We start from the raw sequence: 27,650 nt of genomic DNA, 5'->3' as shown, positions 1-27,650 counted from the left end.
GGCCAGTGCTGTTTGTTGTTCTTTCTCTCAACAGTAACAGTGACCAGGAAACACTGAAGTCTTCACTGGGGGTTGGCTTTTGAGTAACACCCCTTCATGTCACAGCTGCTAGGACACATAAATGCAGTTTACACTGGGACTTGGCTCCTGCTGAGGCAGAGATGTGCAAAAGCTGACAGTGTATTTGCCATAGTCACACTTCAGAAACAAATGTTTGAATGAGTATGAAAAAGGGGAAGGTGAGGCTTTGGTTTTGGAGAGCAAACAGGTGGAACACAGCCTGAAAGGTAAAGCAACTCCTGTAGTGACAGTGCCTTCCTCTAAAGTAAAGAGTTGTAAAGCCATTTCTGTAGAGCCAGAAGAAAGCTTTGTGCTTCTGACAAGACATTGAATTGGGCCTCTTGCTCTGTGGTGGCAACTGGAGAGCCAAGGCCACTGATGTCATTGCTTCAGACCCACTGAGATCAGTGAGCTGTGTCAAATGTTTGCAGAAAGTTGTGTTTCCCACACACAGGTTCAGGAAACCCCTTTGGCTAGACATTAAATCAGAATGGGGGTGTTTTATAGGAGAAGACCTCCTGTAGCTTGAAATCCAGTCAATTCATGTAGAAGTTACCATTTACTACTCAGTAACACCAAGCAGGCAGAGTATGGGTGTTGCTTTAGCTCCCAGACTACTCAGGACATGAAGTGACTCCAGACACTTGCTAGCCTCTGTCACACAGATCCCCCTGCCAGACAAAGGAGTCACAGAAAATCTCTGACTCTGCTTAGAGTCATCTGCCTCCTCTCAGAGCTGCTAAACACAGCTAATGGGAAAATGTCCTCTGGTTCACAAAAAGTCAGTAATGGAAAACAGCCATAAAAGTTCACCTCTGGCTTTCCAGGGTAGGCAGAATTTCCTCTGAAATTGTTTTTCTTCCAGCACTGTAGCATCAACAGCCAAGTTGTGAATGAAATGCTGGGCAGTTCATTTGCATACACGAATAACAGAATGCTCCAGCAGCTGAGTTTTATTTACCTTTTATTTACAGCAATGCTGAGTTTCATGTTGGATCTGTGCTGTGTTCATGATAGATCTGATCATGTAAGATGGAGAGCAGCTTTTGAAAAGGGTTGAGAGCAGACTAATTTTTTTGGGGTGGTGGGGAACAGCAACCCCAAAACCTCACTGATTTTATGAGTTGAGGTAAAACTTCACCACCCCTTGCCAGACACCCCTAGGTGGTTGGTAGGTGTGGCAGCTGCTCCAGCAGATCAAGATTCATGAAAACCAAAATGCACCTTGCTGAGTTGGACTGAAAGGAACCAACTGAAGTGTGTGTGCTTGAGTGTTTCTTGCCCAGGCCTGCTGCATTGCAGAACTCTATATTTCCCCATGTTCTCTTAGCTGTGAGAATATGGAGCTTGAAATCCAAGACTACTTTTATATTAATGCATGAGAATCCTGATTTTCCAAATACCTGAGAAAAACTATGGATGTGCTTAGAAATAAGTTATCAGCTGAACAGTAATTTGAGAAGCTGAGGAAGTAACATGTCCTCCTTTCCTCTGTCTTCACAAAAAAGCCCCTGTGATGGCAGTCAGGAGATTTGAAGCTAATAAAAAATGTCAATTCTGCCTTTGTTCATAGAACTGCACTCTTTGGGGTGGGAAGGTCCCTGAATGGAGGTCAGTAGCACACACATAGCAAATTCAGCACCTCACTCTGAAAAGTTGCTGGATGTCTTTTGCATGTGCCATGAAGAGGTAGCTGCAAAATTCAACACCTTCCTGGGAAATTCATAACAGGAGCAGTGGAAATTGCTGCCCCTGTGGGAGGGGTGTGATTGCACTCAGAGTGGCTGTAATTTCTTTCACAAAGAGCAAATTAAATTATTGCAAACGACACACGGATCTGCAAGGAAAGTTTTACTGGGACCAAAGTCCCAAGTGATGCTACCATGCCTTTGGGATGTAACTGCTGTATATTCAGTGTGATTTTCTTTATGCAGAATGTTATTTGAGTCTCTGTAAGGCTACTGAAGTTTGCAGAGAGGGCCCATTCTGTACTATCTTTCCATGACTAAATAAAAATGCTCCTAAAGGTTTTTTTTTTTTCCCTTCTTTCTCTTTCTGATATATTTGGTTTGGGGGTCATACATCTTTTTTGTATGAATTTCTTTACATTTCATTCTGGTTTATTATTGATAAATTCTGTCCCCAGCAGTTTTTATCTCCATCTGATGGGAAACTGAGCTGCCTTCAGTTCAGCCTGGCCTGCCTCTGCACAGGTAATGGTGTTTACTCAGAAGTGTTGCAAAGCAGCCATGAACCACTCATTGTTTGTGGTCTCTCATGAGGAGAGCCCAGGCATGTGGGATGCCACCAGCCACACTGGGTTGCTGTCAGAAGGATTATTTGTTGTACAATTTAAGTGTGTAAGGGAGGACAAGCAAGGAAGTTCTCTGAAGGGAAAATATTGCTGTGATGGGAAGGGACAGTGGTTTGGTTTGGCTTTGAGTTGTCCCTTTAAACAAAGTTTCACTAATCTTTATAAATCATGGGGGAGATGGCAGTGCTGAGATAAGGAGCTCTGCATGGGGTTCATGCACATCTTGGTGTGATGGTAGCCAAAAACCAAACATGCTGCCTTCCTTGCAGGTGTTTAAGTGTATCAGACTTACTTTTAGCTAGGGGCTTGAGTTTATCTTTGAGACAGAACCTCCTGGCAGTTTGGACCATCCTCACACTTGCTTGCAGTCTGACTGAATATTGGAACAAGCACTTTCCCAGGAGAGGAAATGTGGGAGAGCTTGGGGAGTGCTCCTTGCTTGAATGTAAGGAAGGAGTGTGTGAGCCCTGCCAGGCACCCTGGGCACCTCCTGTGCTCTGTGAGCCCGAGGAGGGGTGTGGGCATGGCAAGCACACAGGATATCTATTATATCTATATAATTTCTCTATAATAGAGGATTTCTCTATAATACAGCCTTGCAAACCTCCACTGATCCTGTGGGAACCCTGTGCCAAATTACCTCTGTGACTGAGCCAGGTGGACTTCTCTGGGCTGGGCTGCACTTTCCCAACCTATCCATAGAAATTGTGAAAGGAGGAGACTCTTGAGAGTTTATTGACAGGTGGAAAATAGCAAGATGTATCAAGACAAACACAAGAGGCTAAGACCAGACTGTTGTGGCCAAGCTATGGCAATCTGCTGCTAATGGATTTTAAAAAGAAACCAACTTCTGAATGCAGAAGGTAGAACATTGTCCTACTGTTATCAGACCTGTCATTCTGTAGCCTGACATCTTGTCAGGAGTTGGGATCCGACATTTCAAAGCAGATTTCCTCCCAGCTCCAGGTTCCTTTCTGCCCTGCGGTGACATTGTATTCAGTAACAGCATCATGATCCAAATTTCCACTTTTTGAGGACCTGGTGCTCTCTGAGCAGCAGGCTCAGTGGCACACCCTAGGACATCTAATAACTTTCTGGAACATGTCCTCCTTTTGGTACAAGTTCTGTCAGCAGCCCTTGGCATATGGTCCAAGTTTCCAAAAACTAGGGCAGTAATTGATGGCAGTGAAAGCGAGAATGCTTCACATAAGCAGTAAGAAATCCAGGTGACAACTTTAATGTTTTGTTCTTATCTTCAAGTATGGGAAATGCTATTCTAATATAATTTTAAGGCAACAGATTTGGGAGTGTCAATTATTTTGTTCACTCTGCATGTGAGTGACCTAGGACTGCTTTTAATTTCAAAAATGGTATTCAATATGCCTTGCTGGCTTTCATCTTAAAAGACTTTTAAAGTGTTACTTCGTTTTATTTGTTTTTCCTTTAATAATGCTGAGAGCTAATTCTTCTGAGGAACCAAATAAACAGGACAAATAAAAGCAGTGAATACCTGAAACAATAAGGTTTATTCTGTAAATGTTTAAGGTGCCTTTTACATTGGGCTGTAACTGACAGCTACAAATGCTGAGGCCGTTTGAGGATCAGACCACCTGCAGAGGGATTTTAGGAGTTCAAGGACATCTCCTTCTACTGATCTCAAGGAAAAATTCTGTCCTTTGTAGATCCAGATTTAGTTCTCCTCCTCTGAAGAGTGAAAAAGTCGAGCTGGAGTGAGGATGGGATGAAAGAGCTGGAAATAGCAGCTGTGTGCCAAGTGATAGAGTTCCTCATTTGGGCTGCCGTGTGCCGGCCTGTGTCCGAGCCCGCGCCTGGATCCGGCTGCCTGCTGGCAGAGGTTGAATCCTTCCTGAGAACAAATCACTTTATTGTTCCTGGCTGCTCATGCACTGCCTTTTGGGAGCGTGGTTCATGTTGTCGCAAGAAGCAGAACCATTAGCACCAAATGAATTCTTTGTCAAGCAGCACAGTCTCCCTGAAATTTTTACTCTTTTCTCCAGCAGCCTTCCCCAGGATCAAATTTGCAGTATTGTAGGGGACTGGCTCCTGGTAAGCAGATGACATTTTTTTGTTAATTCTGCAGATCGTGGCCTACCATGATTTTCCATGAAACTGGCTCCTTTCTATTTCTTCCTCATCCAAGTGAGCAGCTGGGCAATGGAATGTGGCAGCTCTGGGACTTGAGGAAAACAGTTCTGTTTCGATAAAGCCCCTGCCACTCTCAAGGCCTGTGGAAACTGGGCTGTTTGAAACAGCCAGAATTTCCACCCTAACTGTACCAAAAGCTCCATGCCAGCATTGCAGGACTGTAAACTTCCACAAATCTCAGACCATGCTGGGGCTCCTAAGGTTCCCTGAAACCTCAATTACAGCAATTAAAGCAGTGTCAGCAATTGTGTCACTGCTCAAGTCACCCAGAAAGTGAGAAGCAGTGAGAACCAATTTCATCTCGAGTGATTTGGCTCCTGGGTCACGTCCATAAACAGGGCAGAGACCAAGGCTTCTTAACCAAAACCAACCCAGGTGATCTGACACCTTTCTGGTGGCACTAACACATTTGTGTCTGGCAAGCCCAATCTGAAAAAGAGATTTCCTTGCTCTGCATCTCATTGTTTCATTATTTGTTCCTAGTGAGATGGAAACATCTCCTGTGTTTCAACCCAGCCCAGCTTCCCCCAGGCAGCTCTGAGGAAGCAGCCACTTTTGTACAAGCACTTGCTCCTTGCTGGCAGCAGGGGATTGTTTAAACTCCTGCACAAAGCTGGTAAGTTTTGTTCAGGTGCCTAAAGTAAGTTTCAGAGGGAACCTCAGTACATTCATTAAATTCTGTCCCTTTATCCTGCAGCAGTGGCCTCTCTGAAGAGTGTCCTTGCACTTTCCTGTCTCTGCTTCCTTCCCTCTCTCTTTTTGTTTTGTTTGAAGTGGGGGTTGCCTTATTTTTTCCTGCAATGGGAATTATTCCATGGAGCAGGATCATGTTCATGCACTACAGAGGCAAAGGAGGCTTTGAAAGATGCTTGTCTCAAGCTGGAATTCTGTGAGAACTGGCTGGGTGTTTGGTGCTTGCTGGTTGCAGCCCCTTTCATCTGTGCCACAGCCTCTTCCTGCAAACAGACCTGATCCAAAAAGATTCCAAATTAGAGTCTCTGGTATTAGCAGGAGTTCCCCTCCTTTTGTGCTGGGGCTGATTAAAATCTCTCATTACCTGCTAACATCAGGACTTTATGCAAAGCCATTCCCTAGTAAGAAAAGTTCAGGACAACTCAGCCCTGCAGTGTCACCTGTCCAGAGGTGAGACCTTGGTCTTCCTGAGACACTCAAACATTTCTGGGCAGTAGGAACAGGACAGTGTCAGGACACATGAGCTGGCATATTTTGCTTCTTTCTCCCAACACAGACAGCTGTCCTGGGCAGAGAAGTAAACTCTCAAGCTTCCTTATCTTCTGCAGAGCTGACTGGTCCTGCAGCTTGGCAGAGGTTCTGGTGTGACCCACGTGCTGCCTTGAATTAATTTTCTCTGGGCTATGAGTGTGGTTTGTGCTGCGAATACCCTGTCCTTGCTAGAAAATCAGCTCCTGGGGAAACATGTTCTTGCTTAGGCATGTGGGAGATGATGGAGGGGGTGTTACCAGCTCAACCTTTGGGGTGTGTGGTGAGTTAACCCTGGGGATCAGCTCAGCCCCACACAGCCTCATCTGCTTACCCCTCGCCAGAGCAATGGGGGAAAGCAACAGAAGGGCAAAGGTGAGAAAATCTGTGGATTGAGATAAAGGTAGTTCAATAGGTACAGCAAAAACTGTGTGCACCAGCAAAGCAAAATAAGGAATTCATGCCTGCTTCCCAAGGGCAGGCAGGTGTTCAGCCATTCTGGGAAAGCCAGAACAGTCACTCCATCCTGCATGACTCTTATTTGGGAATACAGACATCATAACTCCTTCTTTCTCCCAGGTTTTATTGCTGAGCACTTTGGCACCTGGTCTGGGCTGTCCCTTTGACCAGCTGGGCTCTGTGCTCTGTCCCCCCCTATTGTCCTGTGTCCCCCAGGCTGCTCAGTGCTGGGGCAGCGCGGGAAACAGAGCTGGCCTTGTGCTGTGTAAGCAACAGCTAAAACACCCCTGCCTTATCAGCTCTGCTTTGCTCCCAGATCCAAAACACAGCCCCACAGCAGCTGCTCGAGAGAGAAGGAGCTCTGGCCTGGCCCCAGGCAGGGCAGGGGGCTCTTCTTGTTGTGCTTTGCATGGGACTGGCCACAGCAGGTGAGGAGTGGAGGCACAGGACAGCTCAGGAGAGGCAAAAGCTGCTCTGAGCCCAGCTGGGCACCAGAGGCACTGGGTGGTGGCAGCAGGGCTGGCACCCAGTTACTGGACACAAACTGGTTAGAGAGTAGAAACTGTGGGTTTTTCTGAACACTTTTGGGGAGTGTTTGAGATGTGGCATACAACCCTGAAAGGAGACTCTTGATCATCTGCTCCATCTCCAGGGAGTTGCTGGCAGGGACCTTTAAACCCCCAGCTGGACAGCAGGGAAGAAATCAATCCTGAACTGGGAGCTGCTGCTTTTCACCACTGCAGGAAAGGTTCAAGCTACTGCAGCAGCTTTTCCAAGTGAGGCTGTCACTGCCTGACTGTGCCAGAGCTGTTGCAGGCTCCTTTTCAGCCTATGGATCAGGATATCAGTTTTTTAATCACTAAGACCTTTTCTTCTGTGTCTCATCATGAACTGATGCATAATCTGTAACTGCCCCAAACAGCTGCTGCTGTGCCTGGCTTTCTGTGCAGCCCTGGGCTCTGAAGCAAAAGGAAGGGGAGAGAAAAGAAGCTAAAACCTCTGGTTTGCTAAAGTAGCACCAAATCAACAATCCAGCTGCATTTCAGCCTGGGTTATTATTTAGAGCTATTTGAATTCAGGATTCTCTTACAGCAGCTCAAACCTGGAGTTTGACCAGCGTTCAGGTGTGGATATACCAATCAGTTTGTATTGGGCTTAACCATGGAGAAGGTCATACAATAGGCTTGGTGCAGTAAAGGCTGAATCACTATGAAATTGAAGCTGTGCCTGTAAAGATTCCGGAATGGAAACTTTACCACCACCACCACACCGACTTTCAGAACTTGCACATCACAAAGAAGTTGAAGAAAACCTTTGTGGTGGGTCGTTGTCTCAAATGCAAATGTAATCGTTTAAAAGTGTCTCTTTATTTTAACTCCTTCAAGCAAGAGAGAGCTTTGTAGCTGCTGCAGGGGAGATGGGAGACTGGGAGAGAAAAGCAGGGGAGATGGGAGATTGATAGAGAAAAGCAGGGGAGATGGGAGATTGATAGAGAAAAGCAGGGGAGATGTGGGGCTGCCCCCTGAGCCTCCATGGAGTGTGGGCAGCAGGGCTGGGAGGCTGCGGGGCCCAGCAGCCCAAAAAGGCAGAGGGTGAGTTTTAGGAAGGGTCCTGTTTTAATCCTTATTGTTTAACCTGGGGGTCCCATTTCTTGGTGGTAGGGGTGATTCCTATGATCCCTTAGTGCTGTCTCCTGTGTTCTTGCAGCAAAGTGAAATTATTTGGGCAGGGTGAGGATGCAAGAACTGCTCTGTGCATAGGGAGGGTGCAGCTGGGGAACAGCAGCAGTGTTGTGTTTATGGGGGCTGCTGAGATTGTCTGGAGACTTAAAATGTCAACATGATCAGTACTGGCTTCTTCTTATTTTCTTTTCCAGGCACAGTTTGAAGCTAACATGCATGACCCTGAGGGTGAGAAATAGACGGTGTTTGTCTGGACAGCCTCATTTCTCCCCCACTGGTGTGGTTCAGGAGGGAAGCTCCTATATACTATTAACTTCACAGTGAAATTGAAACAGTTTTGATCCTGCTTCTGCTTAAACTTAGCCCATGCTCTGCCCACATCAGCTAAAAGCTGTTATGTGGGATCTGACTTTTTCTCCACATCCACTGAACGTGCAACCCCACCAAAGGCCAAAGGCTGGGGCTGTGCACGCCCAGCCCAGGTTTTCATTTGCTCTGCCACCCCAGTTAATGGGGTGCAAAATACCAGTGCTACACATCTCCTCATGCACTGTTCCTTTCCCTCTGAGCCTGAATTTTACATTTTCCTGTTGCATTGTTTTGCGTAGGCAGCATCTGGTCAGGTTTCTGTTGCATCAGTGAGTTTGCTGGTATTGGGTTTTACTCAAACAATGTGTTCTGCCACAAAGGAGCAGGTTGGAGCAGGTTAGAGCTGTCCAGCCTGGCCGTGCAGGAACCAGTGACGAATAAAGCTCCATAAATACGTTATTCTGCCTCTCCCCTTCCTCCACACATATATCAATTGCTTTCGCAGATTATTGAGAAAAGAATCTCTGTGTTTCCTGGGTGTGCAATGTGTTGGTTCTCCCTTTGCAAGCAGTGGAGATAATGTTGCTGGCAGAGCTATGGCTTGGCCCACGGCTCTGCCTCTGGATGGGTGATCCCAAGGCCAGCAGGAGCAGGGGAGATATTTGTGTCAGCCCTGTGAGCAGATTGCAGCCCAAAACAGAGCTGCCTGCAGGGGCAGGGCTCCCCTCCTTCCCTGCTGACCCCAGCACACAATGCCCTGCCCCTGCAGGGCTTGGGCGTGGGAAATGCTCACTGGCCCTTCCTCCATTCCAGCAACACTAGGCCTGGGAAATGGGGTTCCTCTGGGCTCTAGGAATCCCAGGGCTCTGTATATATTCAAACATCATCCATGAGCTGTCCCCCGTGGCTGCCATCACCATCCTTCAGCATCACAACATCTGGCACAGCTACCATTCCCTGAAAGCTGGGTCCTTGGGCTGTGCTAAGGAGTCCACAGGATCCATCCCCCTCCTCCTTAACCAAACCAGGCAATGTTGGAAGGACAACTGAGGAGAGAAGGAGAGGAAAAGGTTTCTGCAGCCTGATGCAGCAGAACTTCTCTCTGCTCCAAGGCAGTTTGAGCCTGTGGGCTGTCTCACCACAGCATCGTGCACAGGACACGTCCCTCCCCTTGGGCAGCTGCTGCTGTCCACACACACAGCTTCACCCCACACCGCCACGAGTGCAGCTCCCAGATGACCTTTCACAGGTTGAGCACAGCTTGCAAAACCTCATGCCTCTTTCCAGGCTTATAAAACTCACTCGTTTTTTGTGGTGGTTTCATTTGCAGTTTCATTTCAGGAGCTGAAGAGGGACTTCACTGCAACCGAAACCTGGCGAGTGCCCAGAGGGGAGGGTGGCTCTGATGCACATCTCAGCCCTTCAGCTACCACATTCCTCCCACCCAGATTTTGAGATTTCCCCTCTCTGGCCCTACTTGTGGAAGAGGACAAACAAACCCTCCAAGGAGAAATGCCTAGGCAAGAGCAGAGGTTTGTCAGGCAGTCAGTAGCAAACTCCTGGGGGAGATTCCCCTTGAGCCTGTTCAGCTGCCTCTTGCATGTAGCACAGGCAGGGTTGCAGGGTTCCCAAGCCCAGGGCTGAGCTTGGTGCAGGTCCAAATGCTCTACTGCTCTACAGGTGTAAATCAGCACAGCTTCAGCTGCACTGGTGACCCTGCCACACTGCCCACGGTGTGAGGGTGAGTGACACACCTTTGTCCCCTTTGTCCCATCTGCACTGAGAGCTGTGGTAAAGGTGATCTCCCTGGACAGACAGAGGAATCTGTTTTGTCAGGTATTTTGGGCATTCTGGCAAACTGAGCAGAAAATGGCAGGTGAAAATACAGCAAGAGGCAGGAAGGAAAGAGGCAGAAGATACTTGTGCAGTCTCATGCCCAGAGGTTGCTGCTGTGTCTGTGCACATCCCCGCTGTGTCACCCAGGGTCACAAGAGTTCACCTTGCTCTCTGTGTCCCCTGAGGCATGCCCGCCTTGCTGGAGAGGCCCTGGCAGCTGAAAAGCCCTGGTGTTAGGCTGTGGCAGGTTGGTAAGGCTCCTTTTGGGGTACACCTGAGCACCACCCTCCCCTACAACTCCATGCATGGACTTTCCCAGGTTCGAGCACCCCTGGCCATCTGACACACGACTCTGGGGAGGGCCAGCACGTCCCCTTGCACAAGCAGGGCCCAGGGGTTGGTGCTGCCCTGCAGACAGAGTGGCTCCAGCCCACTCTGCACAGCCTCAGCTCTGAGAACGTGCAAGTGGCTTTTCCAGCAGCTCCTCAGATGGAGGATCCTGCACGGTTTTCAGGTGAGGGGCGGTTTGGATGGCAGTGCCCACGCCCCTGCTGGTTTGGGAGCTGGGAACAGAGAAGCCCCTTCTCCGGCCCCATCCCCGCACAGACAGAGCCCCGCTGTTGGTCAGAGGAAGTTTGGGCAAGGCAGAAAGGAGGAAAAGATTCCTGACAGGTTTCATCTGTCCAAGCCAAGAATGGTCACATTAGAAGCTTGTAAACCTCTTTCTTCTCAAACACATCTGTTTATTTTTTTTAACTGCTGGCCGTTGCTCAAAGCGACCCGGTCTGTGTGTCCATCCCTTTCGGTGGAGCTCCCGCCTGTGCCCCATCCTGGCCCCGATCTCCCGGGGCAGCGCTCAGGCTCCCGGCGGTGAAAGGCGCTCTCTGAGGGCAGCGATGGCTCCCCTTGGCCCGGAGCCGGGCCCGGCGGCGCGGGAAGACTGGGCCAGTGTTCGGGGCCCAGGGCTCTGAAAGGGCCCAGTGTGCGCCGAGCGTGAGTCAGCCCGGCCGGAGGGCAGCTGGGAGCCGGGAGGAGCAGCAGAGCTGCCGCAGGAGGGGCCGGCTGCCCGGGAAAGGAGGAGAAATGGAGCTCATTAGCGCGGAGTGCGGGCAAAGGGCCCGAGCAAGGAGGGAGGCTGAGGTGGTGGCTCAGGAGGGATTGAGGAGCCTTGCACCACACCTGGGTGTCTGCCAGGGGTCAGGGATGAGAACGGGAAGGGGCAGTTGAGGCTGGGTCTGTCTGCATCCATCACTGGACTTTGATGTGACCTTGAGAGTCAAAGCCTGGGCAAGGGCTGGGAAAGCCCTTGGAAGATCCTTAGGGTCCTTGGGCTATGGAACTGTCTCGTGTCACATTTTGGTGCCCCGAGCACTGGCTTGCAGGGCTGGGGCTCCATCCTGGCTGGTGTAAAACATCCCTGGAGTGCCGGTTTGCTTTGGCTCAGTTTGGCTGTGCACTTCCCGCTCTGCCTGACACACACCCAGGCGGCTGCCGGGCTGTGCCAGCACCTTACACAACCCAGCATCAGCCCCTGGGCCCCAGGGATGTCACCTGCAGGGGCAGAGCCAGGAGGTTTGTCACTTCCTGGAGCAGGCAACATTGCTCATAGCTCTGGGCAGCCCCAAAGGGACAGTGGCTTCCTGGTGGTCCAGTTAGGACCTTTGTGCCTGGCTGCATGTGAGATGAGAAGCACGGAGGGATTTCTGGTTTAGATTAGATGCAAGCGTGTATGGGAACGTCTGGTTTTATCTCAAATGCAAACAGCTCTGCACATGGTGGTGCTACCACCCAGAGAGGTCCCCCATCATGTATCTCAGGATTAGGCATGTCCTGCTGTCTTCCAGAGGCATCATGTGCTCGTGTAAGACACCAGCAAGAAGAACCCTTGGGGTTCAGCTTTCCCCTGTCCTGGAGCCCACATCTGCTGGGGAGAGCAGAAGGGGACCAGTGGTGCAGAGGGTGTGCAAAAGGCCCTTGCAGTGGTGGTTGATCAGGAGATGCATCCTAAAGGGATATGCTTTTTAAGGGGATTTAGCTGACTGGACTGTGAGGGAGTAGAACTTTGATGAAAAGTCAGAGAGATATTTCCCTTTTGCACAAATAGCCGTGGCCCAAAGCAGAGGGATCAAATGGCAGCTGATGGCTCTGGGCAGCCTGGCCACATCCCTGTGCCTGCAGACCTGCAGAAAACCACCCCAGAGGCTGGGAATAATCCTATCAACTTGCTGGCTGACATTTCAGGGCTAGTTCACCCACCACACCTCTGGTTTGTTGATCTGTGGAGCCCCGTGGCTGAACTCTGCACCCCCGTGCTTGGTGTTGGCACCACGAGCTGCTTGTGCCAGGGAGTGCCCCTGCCTCCTCGCCCCAAGCACTGATGGGCTTTCCATCCTGCTCCTTCCATGATGCCCAGTTGTCCATCCTTCCCAACCTCTCTCTAGTGTTGGGCAGATCCTCAAAGCTTTGGCCCTGCAGGAATGACCTCTTAGGGTGGTACATTTCTGTCCTGTAGTCACCAGTGACAGCAGGAGGATGAAGGGAAAGTAAACCACGATGGGGAGCACAGGGTGATGATACAAATGGGCTGGAAGGACCCAGGAGAGCCATCGGTTTGTCCTCCACCCTGTGCAGGAACTGTTTTCCCATGGTGAGGCAGGGATCAACCCAGCAGCGGTGTCTGGAGCCTCCCTGCACCGAGCCACTGGAAATGCCAGAGCCACGTGAGAGCCGTCAGCCCAAGGGATGGCAGGGGCTGTGGCTGTGGCTGCGCCTGCTGTGAATCAGGGAAGGAGCTGGATCCATGCATTAACTCACTGGCCATCTCAGCTCACAGCATAGAATGACTTCACCGTCGGGTGAACATCCCACCATGGAAACCAAACCTCAGGAATGCGTCTGGGTGTGCCGACTCTCTTCTCCTCTCCAGAGGGCTCTCTTATGTCTCAGCTACTCCCAGGCTAGCAAATTGCTGTTGTCACCTCTCCCACCAGCTCCCTGAGCTGGGCTGGGGAGCAGTGCCCATGCAAGGGTCATCCCCTGTGCCCAGGGGGTGCCTGCCCTGGGGTGGCACCGCGGGCGCTGCCCTCCCTTCGTGCGCATGCAGGGAGCTTTGCCATGGCTCCAGTCCAGTAGCCCCAGCCAAAGAGGGGAAGTCTGCACTCCACATGCCCTCCTTCTCCCTCTCTCCGTCTCTTGCTGGAGACAGATCCACCAGTGGCTGTAGCAGAGCCCAGGTTTTGGCGCTGAGCAGAGCAGAGTGATGATTAATGCTGAGCAGAGCCACAGAGCCAGGGACGTCTGAGTTGTCTCTGCCTCTCTCCTAAACCAATCTGGCCAAAAAAGGCTAATGTGAGCATTTCTGCATCTGCCAGCCTAGGAGGGGGCTCGGCCAGAGCTCAGGGTCTCAGCAGGCATGGATGGGGCTGTATGTTTTTCCACTTGGACTGGAGAGGGGCCGTGGGCAGGCAGCCGCCGGGCTCAGGTGACTCCCGAGCCGTCCTTTCCATCTGACTCATGAGAGACGTCGCGAGTGCTCTGCTGCCCAACGGAAAACACGTCTCCTGTCTCCCTGCAGCTCATGGCTTCTGGGCCCGTGCCAGTCCCCAGGCAGCACAGCTTCCCAGGGCTGTGCTGGCACCTGGAGCCCAGCTCTTCCCAGGCAGGAGCTGGGAGAGCGGCTCCATGAGATGATGCCCAGCCAGGGCTTTACCTTCAGGCTGTGCCCACAGCTGGTGTGGCAGAAGAGGCAGGGTGGCAAGGGCTGGGCAGGACTGGCCCATGGTCCCTGCGATGGGCAGGAGCATCTCTACAGGCAGGGCTCCTGATTTCACTGCTGGCATGACACTGCTTTCCTAACACTCCTGATTTCCTCTTCTCCACCTCTTTGGAGGGTCCAGGATGGAAATGACTGTCTTTCAGCACCAGGACAGGTCTTTCCCTTCCCAAGGCCAAGCACCCCATCCTCCTCCTTCCTTACTGGGTTTGGGCAGCATGAGAGTGTCTCCCACCTCAAACCCCACATTCACGTCCCCTAAGATTTCTCTATCTTATGTCCTCATGGGCTTGTTTTTTTCAGTGCCTGGATGCCATGCTACCACAGGTTATCAGGAAAAACCCAGACCCTGGGGCTTCCCGCAAAAGGGAAACTGAGGCACTCTGGGGTCAGCACCTCTCGCTGGGTCACTCTGAGCTGGGAGAGACAAAGCCAGGGCCTGTGGCTCACTGTGCCCAGCCTCAGGCTGTTTGCATCACGCCCCAGAGCCTGCCCCCTCTGTGCCTGCTGCCCAAGCTGCAGCTCTGGGCTCCCCCTGCTCCTCTGGGAAGGGAAATGTTTTCCCTTTCCCCTCCCATTCTGCTCGCCAGCAGCCAGTGAGTCCGGTTTCCCCTGCGGCTGCCGCCAAGCGCCTCTGGAACCACTGGAAAATGCATAAAGGGCCTGGGCAAGGCTGCGGTGAGGGTTACTCGCAGTCACAGCTGGATCCAGCTGCTGCTTTAAAGCAACAGCACAGCCACACAGGGCTCCCAGGACAGCCAGGTGTGCCAGAGGTTTAAATCCCGTGGGAAGAGAAGGCAGCATCCTCACTGGGCAGCAGCCCTGAGGCTGGAGGGGGCCTTTTCACTGGGGAAAATGAGAAAGGGGCAGCCCAAGGGCAGAAACTCTTGGGTGGGTCTGGGTTTGGGATTTGCTCACCCAGGTTTGCAGAGTGCTTCCCTCTGCCCCGCTCCTGTGGCTCCTGGCACAGTGACCAGGAGAGCACTTCCACCAGCCCCAGCTGCATCCCACAGTTGGGTCTGCAAAGGGCAACAGCAGCCTGGGGACCCCAGAGCACGGGGGCTGGCCCAGCCATCACCCTGCAAAGCAGCTTACACTCTTCCCCTCTTTTTGGAAGAAATCATGCAAATCCCAGAGTGTTTGATTCCAGGCAGAACAGAAGGTGTGGCTTTCATCTGTGGCTCAAGGTGTTTCTGCAGCCCTCAGTGTTTCAGTGTGTGAGATGCTGAGGCCAATGGAGTGGGATGGAGCAGTTGGCTGTGGGAAGGCATAAAACCTCCTCCTGCATCCTGGGTGCCAGCATGGTCCTGCTCTGACAGAGGCACTGGGATGGAAACAGCCACGGGGCACTGGGGTTAATGAGTAAAATAACTCACCCTGCCTGGGGTCTGGTTTATGGCTCTGTTAGCATGGGCAAGCAGAGGGAGCTTTCTGTGGGGGTGGATGTCTTTCCCAGTGTCCCACGTCAGACTGGTCAGCCCGTGACGTCTGCTCCACCTTCCAAGATGCAGCAATAAATCAGGTAAATAATTAATCCCAACTGCCTGGGGAACCTTCCTGGGACTGAGGCAGAGCCGGTCCCGCTCCCAGCTCCCAGCACTCCATGTGAGAGCCACAATGATGGGCGAGTCTCACAGGGCTGCTCTTTACCACAGCATCATGAAAGGTGCTTATAAAACAAACATGGAAGGAGAAAGGAACATTCCCTGTCCTATCACATCCAGGATGTTTGCTCCTGAGTGTGCGCAAAGTCTTGATGTGGTGCGAGTCTGGCTCAGCCAAACAAATTGCAGCCTTGACCTCCTTCCCTGCTCCAGGGTACACCACAGGTGAGTGGTTTAACAAAGAAAAACCTAAAAGTGTGACCACTCTGTGCAGCTGCTCTCGGGTCAGGCTGAGCCCTTGGTGCTGCTCCAGGCACTCAGAGGTCTGGGGAAGAGAGGGCTGGTCTGTGTGTCTCCACAGGGCAACGGGACCTTGGCTTGTGTGGTAAACCCAGCCCAGGGACCACAGTGTTGGCACAAGTGGTCAGGAGGTGTGAGAATTCCTGGAAGAAGAAGTGAGAGTTTTTTTCTGTGTATGTATAATTTGCTGGAATGAAAATAAATCAGAAAACAACACTCACACACACACACAAAAAAACCCATATCAAAGAAACCAGTGCAGCTTTCCCCAGTGAAACAAATTCCAAACCATCAGTGGGAAAACACTGGCTAGGTCAATCTGCCACTAGCCAGTCTTCTGGGATTACATAAACTTAATAAAAAAAGCTCAGTTATTTCTTTGTACTATTTTTTAAAATAAAACATTTTAGTTCAGGTCCACTTTGAAATTGAAAGAGGATTCTTGAAACAAAAAAAACCCCATTGTGGTTAGCTTTGAGAACATCTAAATAAGCCACTTGGGTATCACCCCAGTCCTTGTCCTTTCCCTTAACCCAGACAATGTCCTGGAGCCCTGTTTGATGCCAGCTCCAAAGCCTTGTTGTCCCTACAGGTCACCCCTCCCCATCTCTGGAGTGCCACCAGCTGGGATAATGCTTGGGTGGGGAGTGAGTGTGTAGCACTGGGGCTGGCTCTCTCCAAATGGGTCACAGGAGCCATCAGATGTGGAGATGGCTGCTGCCAGCAGGAGCTGGTGTCACCCTGGCTGTCACTCGGGTGTCACCCAGGAAGATCCATGCATTGCCTTCCCCTCTACATCCTCATCCAGTGCACCCAGCGTGTCCAAGTGCTGCTCCTCACAGGTGCCCTGCCAGCTCTCCCAGGGCTGCAGTGGCCTGGCACACCTCAAATGTCACTGGTGTTGTGCAAGGAAGAGGAACTCGGCTTTTGCGTGTTCAAGCAGCACCTGCCACCCAAGAGCACTAATCCAGAAATCTGCAGCTCTGCCCACTGTGCCAAAAAGGCACCTAGTGCCTCCAAATTTCAGTCTAATGGCTGAGACCTAAGAAATACAGATGATGGGTGCTGCAGAGGAGGGGCAAGGCTACAGGTTCAGCTGCTTTGCTGAAGGCAGGGCTGGGCATGAATGCTGCTGGCTGAGTCTGCTGGGGTGAATAAAAATATTCAGGTTTCTCTTTTTCCTGTTTCATTCTCAGCAGAGTGGTTGTAGCTGCTCATGTGAAACCTGTTCTTGCTGGGTGCTGGAAAGAGATGAAGGGAATGTGTGTGGAGTAAGACTTTTTAAAAGAAATATCCTTTTAGTTGGATTTTGTTCTTCCTGCTGCTTTTCTGCTTTCCCAGGGTGAATCTAAAGAGCTGAAAACTTGGTTCCATCCTAAACTTTTCTATGTAATGATGAAAAAAATCATAAAAAATTCTGCTTCATTTTTGGGTTCATCCTTGAAACAGGAGCTGGTGGTGCCAAGGATGCCCGGTTCTGTGTTTATCCCAGGCATCAGAAGCCCAAGACCTGTCAGGATTTGAGCCTTTAATGTTTATCAGAGGTAAAGCTTTGTGCAGCCCTCACACCCATGCAGTGGGATGGGCATCTTTTTCCCTCACAGCGGGAAGTAGGGGGTTATTTGAACCAAAACCCTGCACAGCAGCATGGAGTCATCCGGGAAGTGCTGTGCTTGCAGCCCTACAGCTTTCCTGCACGGAGGCAGCCGTTGGAGAGGCGGGACACAGGGCTGGCACCGCTCCCTGCCCCAGGCTGCCAGGAGCCCTCCTCACCCTGCAGCAGTGCCCCTTCCATGCTGGAGCAGCACAGCACAGCCTGCAGGCTGCAGCACGGGCTGGATGTGCTGCTGCTGGGGCATCCACAGCGCCCTGGGAGACTGCAGCACACCCACAGCACAGGGTGCCCAGGGGGGCAGCAGTCACCCCAGGCTGTGGTTTGGGATTTCCTGCAGCTCCCCACGAGTGGATGCTGCCCTCCCTGTCCACATCATGGTCCCAGGGCAAATTGCAGGGGTGAAATGGTTGTTGTGCTCTCAGGGCTTTCCTGTTCACATCTCTTTGTGCAAGGGCCATCCTCCAGTGGGGTCCTCCTCCACTGTGAGCCCCTCCTTGCAGAGCGGGGTGAATTCCCAGCCAAGGGCTGGCATGCACCAAACCATCCCTTGTGCTACAGGGATGAGGAGGGTCCTTCTCACAGCCTGTTCTGGTCAAGCTGATGCTCAGTGAATCTCATGGCCATGGTTTTCTTGGGGCCATGAATGCAACAAATACAATTTTTCCTATAGGCACTGGGAACAGGCTAAAAAGGAATCAGGAAAGGTATGTATGGACTTTTGGTGATGATAAGGACATGGGATGCTGTAGAGCTGGTGCAGCCTGTTTGGGCAATGTTTCCTGGGGAGCTTTCACAGGCCCCAGGACACAGAGCTGCAGGGCACCTGGGAAAGCGATAAGCTGAGATAAGGAGAGAGAAAGAGATCTGGAGAAAGCAGCGCAATCTTCCTCCCAAAACTGAATTGGACGTGGATTTTTCTTGGTGCTGTTTCAGTAGCAGAGGTTGTGGGTCCCTCTACATGTCCAGTCTTTGAAAGAAGAGCCTTTCCCATAAGAAGCTCAGTGTGTCCAGGGGGTTGTGAGAGCTGTAGGAGACCCTGACCCTCATCATGAAAAATGCAGAGGAACTGTTCAGAAAGGGGCTGGGATATCTCTGCTGGACAGGAAAGGAAATATTGCAAATTTCCTGCAGACTTCCCAGCCTGGCTTCATGGCAAACATGAGCAGCTGGTGGGATTGGGAGGGTGACAAAAAAGGGAGATATCAGAAATCACAAGGACTGATTTTTATGGCTGAAAAACACCTGCAACTGAAATGTTACATTTAAAAGGAAAATAAGGTCTTTAATCTGCTTCTTAATGGGCAGTGGGGTGTCCCATACTGATTCGACTCTAGCAGGAATGCTGGTGAAAGTGCATCTGAACAAGGGCTGAAGGAACAGTTTGAAAGGACCCCTCACCTGGCTGTGATGCTGTTGGAAATTTGACCCATGAGAGGTCCCAGTATGCTGAGCAGGAATCTTCCTGCTGCAGCAACTCCCTGTCAACTCCCTACACGCCCAGGTGTGCTGTGGTTCCTAGGAAATGTGTGAGGGCTGGGCAGAGCATGGATGCCTGGGTGAGACTGGAGTCCTGGACAGAGTATTGGCCCTTGACAAGGCGTGGACCTAGAGTGAGATGTGGGTCGAATGGGGAAGGGTGGGTCCCAGGAGAGGTGGGTGTCCCGGGAGGCGCATTAAAGACTCCGGGGCAGAGCTAATGCACCCCAGAGAGGGCACAGTACACCGGGAGCCGGGCTAGGACGCCCCAGATCCTGGTGAGAGTGCCATCAGCAGCGGGGAGGGTCCTCAGGGGGACGTGTGGGGTGTCACCCTTAAACTCCTTGTCCTGGGAGCACTGGGGAGGTGTCTGTCTGTCTGTCTGTCTGCCTGCGGGGGCGGGCGGGGGCGACGGGACAGAGGGGCAGGGCAAGAGTTAACCTACCTGCTCTGCCATCCATCTCTAGGCTCCACCTCGGAGAGAGAGGGGAGGGAAAAGAGAAAAAGTAGGGGAAAAAAAAAAAAAAAAGTAAGAAAAAAGAAGAGGAGGAGGAGGAGGAAGAGTGCATAGAGAAGCGCCCGGACCGCGGGCAGCCCGGCCAGCAGCGGAGCGGCCGCCCCGTCCCACTCCCAGCATGTTCCAGTGGTGAGTGATCTCCGGGGAGCGCGGAGCCCGAGCCCCGCTGCTGCGCCGCTCCCGCACCGAGTCCCGGTATCCCTGGCTCCGCCGTTCCGTGCCCTCCGCTCCCGCTGCCCGGCGCTGCCGTCCCGGCGCTGCCCGGAGCCGGGGGACTGCGAGGGTCCCTCCCCACCGGGTCCCTCTCTCTCGTCGCCCCGGGGGTGGCCGGCCGGGGAAGGACAGCTCTGGTGGGGACGGTGGGCATGCGGAAGCGACTAAGAGCGGAGTGTGTCATTTGTCCGTCTGTCCGTCTGTCCCCATCCCTGGAGCGACCGCCGCGGCTCCGCGGGGCTCCCAGGCCGGGTCTCGCTGGCCGCGGTACCCCGGAGAAGGTTCCCTGCGGGTCCGCTCCCGACGCGAATTTCTCTCCATCCCAGGGCACCGGAGCTCCGGCCCGGCGGGAGGCAGGACCGGGGCAACGGGCAGGGGCGGCCGGTTGGTGCCCCCCAATCCCTGGGGATGCCTTTCCCAGCTTTTCCCCGAGAAGAGCTGGTTTGTGTGGAGGGGCCGGGGGCAGCAGGGCCTCCAGCCCTGCCCGGTGGGGTCCCGTCCCACGATAACGCCAGCCTGGGGGCAGATGTCCTCGTCCAGGGCAGTACTCGGGGTTTCGGCTCTTGCCCCTTCCCCAGAAGCGTGGTTTTACGGTCTTGTATTTAAACCAGACTTTTATGAGGAGGGGACGCATGTCCGGGCACCCGCATGGCGAGCTGCGGCCCCGCTTGGTGCTTGCCCCCAGCTATTGCACAGGCTGCTTCTGGGGACATTTGGGTTCTTCCTGCCCAGCATCTGCCCCTTTATAAGATCCCCTCTCCAAATCCTTGGCGCTGCCAACAGACAGGACTCTGTACTGGCGGTGCCTCCAGTGACTGGGTCTAACTGAGGGGCCAGCAAAAGTCCCTATCACATAAATATATAGCGCTGGCGGATCCAAAAGGTTTTCACGCGAATCCGAAGTGAATGGGATAGGGATAGGGATAGGGATAGGGATAGGGATAGGGATAGGGATAGGGATAGGGATAGGGATAGGGATAGGGATAGGGAGCCCCTGTCTCCCGGGGCCTCATCTGCCCTCGAGCATCAACACCTGAAAGGGGTACTGCCCACCTCTAATTTAGAGTTTATATTTAACTGCCTGGTGGCAAAGCCACCTCACAGGGAGGCTTTTGAAGTTTCCTTGCTGGATAAAAGGGAAGAGAAGGAGCGTGTTAAGACCTTTTCAAAGCTCTCTTGATGGCACCAACACCAGCAACTGGGGCAGACAGATCTGACTGGCACCGATGGCAGCCCCCCCTAATCCTTGGTTTGATATGGGAATTGCCTGCGGTTGTGGCTCAGGGTCCTCCCAGTCCCCGCCGCGTTCCTGGCAGTGCAGGGACAGGGTTTCTGCAGGGCAGAGGTGGCTGTGGGTCTCCTGGTTCCTGCTGGACCTGGTGGGACCCTGTGGTTTGCAGTCAGACCAGTAAGAAAAATCCCAAATAGGTTCTTGTAACAAAGAAGGAATTGCACTGGTGAGAACTAGGAAACAGGGTGCACTGAAGGAAGGAGGAATAAATTTCTGTGCTGTTGTGCAACACCTCACCTATAAACATACCCAGGCCACTTAACACTCCACCTTTTAATAAAAGCTGGAGTTGTCCCCTCAGCCCTGGGTCAGAACCTTCTGTCCAAGGAGAGTAATGGGCGTCAGTGCATCCATACACTGTCAGGCAGAGTCTGCCAAGGCTGGGACCATCTGTGTCAGATAGTGACGGCCCTACCTATGCAAATTGTTAAAATTTGTATCAGTAGTTCCTTGTCCTTTGGCTTCTGGGTAACTTTTGACCATCCTTCAGGCTGAGTCTTTTATCACTTGTTGTCCTTGGATGGTGGGGAGTGTAAGAATGTGGTGGGACAGGACAGGATGGGATGGGATTGATGCAAATAAAATTACTATACAGGGTGACAGGGGTTATTTCTGCAGCAGAAATTCTGCAGCATTTTCTTGCCGGGTATGGATGAGAGGTTTTAAGCATTGCTTGGCTGTGCTTGGAGTAAAGTTGTATTAGAACTGAAGGGTTTGTAAGAATAAGCTCAGAGCTGTGCAGGCAGGGCTGGAGTGGGTTAAGGGAATGGTGAGATCTAATCAGAACTGCTCCCTCATCAGTCTCAGATGAGTGGCCACATACAAAACCGGATGAGGAATATCTATCCATTTATCCTTAATTACTTATTTCCACGCTGGCTCCCACAGTCCACACTAGTGATCACAGTTTTCCCACGACAACTTCGAGCTCAAAAGTTCTTTGTGCTTCAGAGCGAAGCCAGAGACAGGAGGTCCTGCAAGCTCCTGGTTCCCTTCTGGGATTTCTGCATTTCAGGGTGAGTGGAATCCCCTAGCACAGTGTTGTCTCCTGTCCTGGGGAGTCTGATCACCTATGGGGTGTCCCATAGGTGTTTTGGTGCAGCCTGAGGAAAACTCCAGCAGCTTCATGGTGGTACTGATCACAATCCAGTCTAGGAGAGTTTTGCGGCTTTTAGGGATTTTTTTGTCTATCTGGAAAATACTTGGGTTAAATGTTTCAGATTGCAGCCCCAAGCTCCTTCTCCTGAAGTGAAGGTGCCATCTGCCTGCTAGAGATGATTCTGGATTTTTCTGGCTCTGACAGGAGAGGGGGCTGAGGGCTCTCCCCAGTGGGTGTCACTCAGGCTGGGATGTGCTTCTGACATGAAGAGGACAGGCACAGGGGCATCCCAAGACCAGTGCCATATCTGTCTCCATCAGCTCCACAATGCAGTGGCAGGAAAAGGGTGTTCAGGGACTGCCAAGCACCTTGTGTCAGAGCAGACAGAGATGGGGCTGCCCTTGGGAAGCTTTTGGGAGTAGAGACAAGGAGCTCATCTGCCCCAGGGAGATGGCCCAAGGCAGCTGGAACACACAGGGCTGAGGCAGGAGGAAGCTGGTGCAGTGTGCAAGCTGTGGAGAGAAGCTGAGTGCTCAGGAGCTACTTTGTACAGCTGAGCAGAGAGAGCAGTTCCCCTCCTCTGAGCCAGTGGGATGAGAAACCCACCTTTAGCTGAATGGAAAAGCTGGCTGGGGAGGAACTGTGCATCAATAATCTCCAAGTCCAGCCTTCCTGCAGTCCCAAGGACCTCAGGAGGATCCTGCTTAAGCTCCCCATGAACTCCATGCAGGGTTTGTCCCTGAGCCAGCAGCTTCCCAGGGCTATAGGTCTGCAGCAGAGGAGAGCAGCAGGATGGCCCCAGGAAGAACTGGGTTTGATCTACTCATGCCCTGCACACCTTGGACATGCAGACACCTGGATTGTCACAGGCTGGGAAAATCTGCCCACCCAATCTGCCCTCCATCCGCTGCTCCTTATCACCACAAAGGAAGCAATGGGACCCAAGAGCTGCCCAAATGCCCAGGAGTGCCCCCAGAAATACTGGTTCCCAAGGTGGTTGTAGGGTTAGGGATGTCTTTTTCCCACTGAACCATGAAATTTTACTCAAATGGCTTTCTTTTTTCGTCCTGATGTGCCATTTTGAAATTAAACAGCAATGCTAGTTTCCTGTTGACTCTTATGGTCTTCCCAGCTCTGGTTTCTCAGTGCTGTGTAACCTGTGATGCCATTCTAGGCCATGGACAGTATGTCTGTCTTGCAGCTAAGGCTTTTATGGAAAAGATAATTCCCTCCTGCTCTTGTCCTAAACTACAATTTTCAGATGGCTGAAACAGCAGTTTCTCTTGGGATTTTCTCCTGAAACAGCTGCCTTGCTGAAACTCTCACCCTGACTTCTCTCTCTCTCAGCCCATTTTCATTTCTTCTGTGAACCCTCCCCGATCTTCGTACTGGGGTTACCAGAGGACACTGCAATCACCCCACATACCTTGTGCCTGTCCCTACAGTTAAGTGTGGCCCCAAAGCCACCTCACAAGCAGGATACAGCTGGGAAGAGTATGCATTGAGGTGTCCTGCAGCTCTTCCCACAAGGTTTTTACTCCTCAAAAGGTGATGGAACACAGATTATGAGCATCCCATGACTTCTCAAGAAAGTGCTTTTGCAGACAAGCCTCTTTGAGCCTGTATATTCTTCTCCTTAACCCTTGTCTCTTCCCTTTAGGAAGAAGACCATCTACAAAACAGTTTGCCTCTCCTTCTTGCTGATCATTACAGTAACGGTGCTGCAGCGTGGAATGGCCCCGAACCAGTTCATGCAGGGCCAGCAGCAGAAAGAACTGCCCCCTTCAGAGCCCTTGAAATCACAGAAGAGAGACAACGCCTTCTCCATCAGCAACAGTTTCTGGAAGACCAAGAAGGAGAAAGCTCCTGTGAAGGAGGAGAGCGTGACGGCAAAGCAAACAAAATCCTGGGATGTCACCACTACCAACTGCTCAGCCAACCAGAACTTCAGCAAGGTAGATTGGTTCAAAGGGCTGGAGCCCAACTTCAAGCAGTTCCTGCTCTATCGGCACTGCCGCTACTTCCCCATGCTGATCAACCACCCAGAGAAGTGCAGCGGGGATGTCTACCTGCTCATCGTGGTCAAGTCCATCATCACACAGCACGACCGCCGCGAGGCCATCCGCAGGACCTGGGGCCAAGAGAAGGAGGTGGAGGGCAAAAGGATCAGGACGCTGTTCTTGCTGGGCACCGCCTCCAAGGAGGAGGAGAGAGCCAACCACCAGAAACTGCTAGATTATGAGAACCACATCTATGGGGACATCTTGCAGTGGGATTTCCTGGACAGCTTCTTCAACCTCACCCTCAAAGAGGTCCATTTCCTGAAGTGGGTCGACATCTACTGTGACAACGTCCACTTCATCTTCAAAGGCGACGACGATGTGTTTGTGAGTCCCAGCAATATCCTGGAGTTCCTGGAGGATAAGAAGGAGGGAGAGGACCTCTTTGTGGGGGATGTCCTCCACAGGGCCAGGCCAATCCGTAAGAAGGAGAACAAGTACTACATCCCCAGTGCCCTCTACAACAAAAACATCTACCCACCCTACGCAGGGGGTGGGGGCTTCATCATGGATGGAGCTCTGGCCAAGAGGCTGCATAAGGCCTCAGAGACACTGGAGCTGTACCCCATCGATGATGTCTTCCTAGGGATGTGCTTGGAGGTCCTTAAAGTGTCACCTGTTGGGCACGAGGGCTTCAAGACTTTTGGTATTGTGAAAAACAAGAACAGCAAGATGAACAAGGAGCCATGTTTTTACCGGAGTATGTTGGTGGTTCATAAACTGCTGCCTCCAGAGTTGCTCCAGATGTGGGACTTGGTCCACAGTAACTTGACATGCTCAAGAAAACTCAATGTCCTTTAGCTCAGTCTCTCTGGAGAGCTGGGACTGCAGGAGCTGGGACAACCGATCCCTGCTCTGGGGTGGGGTGAGCCTCCGCTGGGGCACACAAATCCTTCAGGGGCAATGCCCTCCAGGGTGAGGGGGGCAGAGACACTGCACTCACGGGCAGGGTTTGTTCCTGTACTGTATTGTGGTTCACGTATCTCCAGCTGGGTTGGGGGTTGCTGAAAAAGAGAAAAAAACCAACAAAACATGACAAGTCTAGCACAAAATGGAGAGAGGGCAAAGAGGTTTGTGCTCTGCTTTAGGTACCTCCTCCACAGCAGCATGATGAGTGGAGAAGTGGAGGAAGGCAGGGAGGGATGCGGCACTGGCATTTTTTGGAGATGTTCAGGGTCTGGCTATCCAGGGAAGCTGCTCCAAGGGAGTTCAGCCAATTACAAGAGCATCAACCACCCCGGACTCAAAAATCATGGGATTTTGTTATCTCAAATTTCTCCTCTATGTAAGGTCTTGGTAACATTGACCCTGTGTGCATTGGGTTCACCCCACCAAAGTCCTGTGTGTCCCCATATGCAGCTGGGGAAAGGGGCTCTTCTCCGAGGCTGGCCCTCAACAGCCCTGAGTCCCCGTTAGGGTTTCAGCCTGGCAGCTGGGGACCTGGGGTCCTTGTCCCTGTCAGAGTGTCCCAGGCAATGGTGGCTCCCAGCACCAGCCTGGGCTGTGCCTGGCTCCCCAGCCCCTCTGCAGCCTTACTGCATGTGTCCTCAGAGGAATGCACCCAGCTGAAATTCCTCAGGGATTTGTTCCTTCTGGCAGGAAAGAGACTAGGCCAGCTGCCCTTGCCTGTGGCCAAGGAAGAGGCGGAGAAAAGCGGTGATCCCCCTTGGAGTTCCCCAGGGGGTCATGTGTCACTTCTGGGACCCAACTTCCTGGGCATCCCAGGGGGTGCTGTGGGAGACCCTCTCCGTGCTGCCCAGCTGCTTTCATGGCTTTGCCTTGCAGGGGAAGAATAGCCCCAAAGGCTCTGTGTGTGGCTGCTTTGGGCTCAGCCCTGGTTTGTCAGCAACTGTGATGCTCCAGGGTAGGCTGGAGAAATTGGCTCTGCTCTGACATGAGAAGCAGGGTTCAAAGGGACAAAGTGAAGAAAAGCTGGTGTTTCACAAGTCTGCTCCTCTCAGGGTTGTTGCAGTATTTATTCTACAGGCTGAGATTGGAGCATGACAGGAAATGGGGTCACAAGACATTGCCTTTTTTCTTCGGGCTGCAAGGGCCACGAGCTCTCAAGGGGAGCCCTGGGCTGGTTGCTTTGGTGGAAATTACCCAACACAGAGACATGTGGCCACACAAGGACCACGGATGCTCTCCAGCCACTGACTGCAGGCATGAGCAAAGGCCACAGGAATGTGCAAAGCCACACATGCTCACACACGTGCTCCCAGGCACAGGCTCTACACGCACAGATGTCCCTGTGTGTAGGGCTGGCATGCCCAGGTGTCCCTGCAGGGGCTGGACACACAGCCACATGCATGGCCCTGACCACGCACAGCAAAACACGAGCACAGACGCCCTTACTCTCTCTCCCTCTCTGGTGCCAGACATTGAAAGGTAAAATATTTTACTACCTCAGAGGTCCCCCTGTGCAGTGCCTTTTTTTTTTCCCTTTCTCTTATTTTCCTAATGCGTTTTGGAAACAGGCCTGTTTCATTTACTCCAAGTACATTTCCCAGGTCAGAAAACAAATCTAAAAGAGCATAAACCAGTCAAAAATGGCACCCACATGCCAAGCCACACCACTCTTAAAATGGTCCTGTTTAGATGAGATGCAGATTTGAAGAGAAGGAAGAGAAAGAGCCAGTGCTGCCCAGGGCTCAGCTGGTGGTGATACTGTGAAACTGGATGTACAATGCACCAGGTCCCTCAGCAGAGTCCTGAGGGCATTTTTGGTACCCACTGGGCTTAGGCGGCACACAACTCTTTCCTTTTCCCCTCCTCTCCCTCCTTCAAACAGGAGTGAGTTCAGAAACACTTTCCAAATTGATACCTCCATAATTTATGTCAAGTACAGTACTTTAGGCTGTACATTTATCCTGGATGCAGGGTCAGCTCTTGCTCTCTGTAGCAATGTGTATGGTGAGCCAGGGCTGTGTGCAGACATCTCTCAGTGTTCTTCATCTGGTGGGACCTGTACAGAGAAACCTTGTAGAGTTTGGTAAATATTCTAGTTTCTAAATAAAGGTTAAAAGAAGAATAAAAAAATCCTACAAGCCTTGACCTCATGTCATTACTAGTGAGTTTCTGCTGGGAACAAAATCTGGCAAAGTGCTACACTGACAAACCTGACTTCTTGGAATGGGCAACTGGGGACTGAAGCTGCCCTGTTCCAGTTTTTGGCACAGCTTGCTTGTGGAGCCAGGCACGGTAACCAGGCTGGTGGGTATTTTTTCTCTTTCATGTACTCCTCCACCTTCATGTCAAATTAAACTTCAGATCCTCCTGGTGCCCTGCAGGGAGGAGCTTCTCATGTCAACCTCTGTGGCAAAAGCCACCTCAGCAGGGCTGGGAACTCACTGGCTTTGTTGAGCACTCTCTCCTTGTGCAGAAGGAGATGGGCACTCCTGTCCCTGCTACCCTCCCCACAGCAGGACCATGCTCACTTCCACAGCCCAAGCAGCACCATGGGGTAACACAGCCCCTGGTCATGAGGCTCAAACCTGGCTGGGGTGAAGAGGAGGAAAGCCACAGGTGAACTCGTGGGTGCCACCCTGGTATCTGGGCACTGAGGGGCTGTTTCCAGAGCTGGCACCCAGCTCGGACACTCCCGGTGCTGAGGAGTAGAGAGGTCAGCAAAGGGGACCAGGACACACTGTATTGGC

The 27,650-nt window shown here is 52.0% G+C and overlaps 1 protein-coding gene across 1 annotated transcript; it reads left to right on the top strand.

Moving 5' to 3' along the window:
• The first annotated feature begins 19,400 nt into the window (after window positions 1-19,400).
• On the top strand, window positions 19,401-25,028 carry B3GNT7 (UDP-GlcNAc:betaGal beta-1,3-N-acetylglucosaminyltransferase 7). Its single transcript, XM_058031313.1, has 2 exons — window positions 19,401-19,460; window positions 23,595-25,028. Exons 1-2 carry the CDS (start codon window positions 19,450-19,452, stop codon window positions 24,793-24,795), a joined length of 1,212 nt encoding a protein of 403 aa, XP_057887296.1. The 5' UTR covers window positions 19,401-19,449; the 3' UTR covers window positions 24,796-25,028.
• The last annotated feature ends 2,622 nt before the right edge of the window (window positions 25,029-27,650 follow it).

Source organism: Melospiza georgiana, chromosome 10, assembly GCF_028018845.1.
Source record: "Melospiza georgiana isolate bMelGeo1 chromosome 10, bMelGeo1.pri, whole genome shotgun sequence".
NCBI lineage: Eukaryota > Metazoa > Chordata > Aves > Passeriformes > Passerellidae > Melospiza > Melospiza georgiana.
This window is presented reverse-complemented; position numbering and strand designations above follow the sequence as displayed.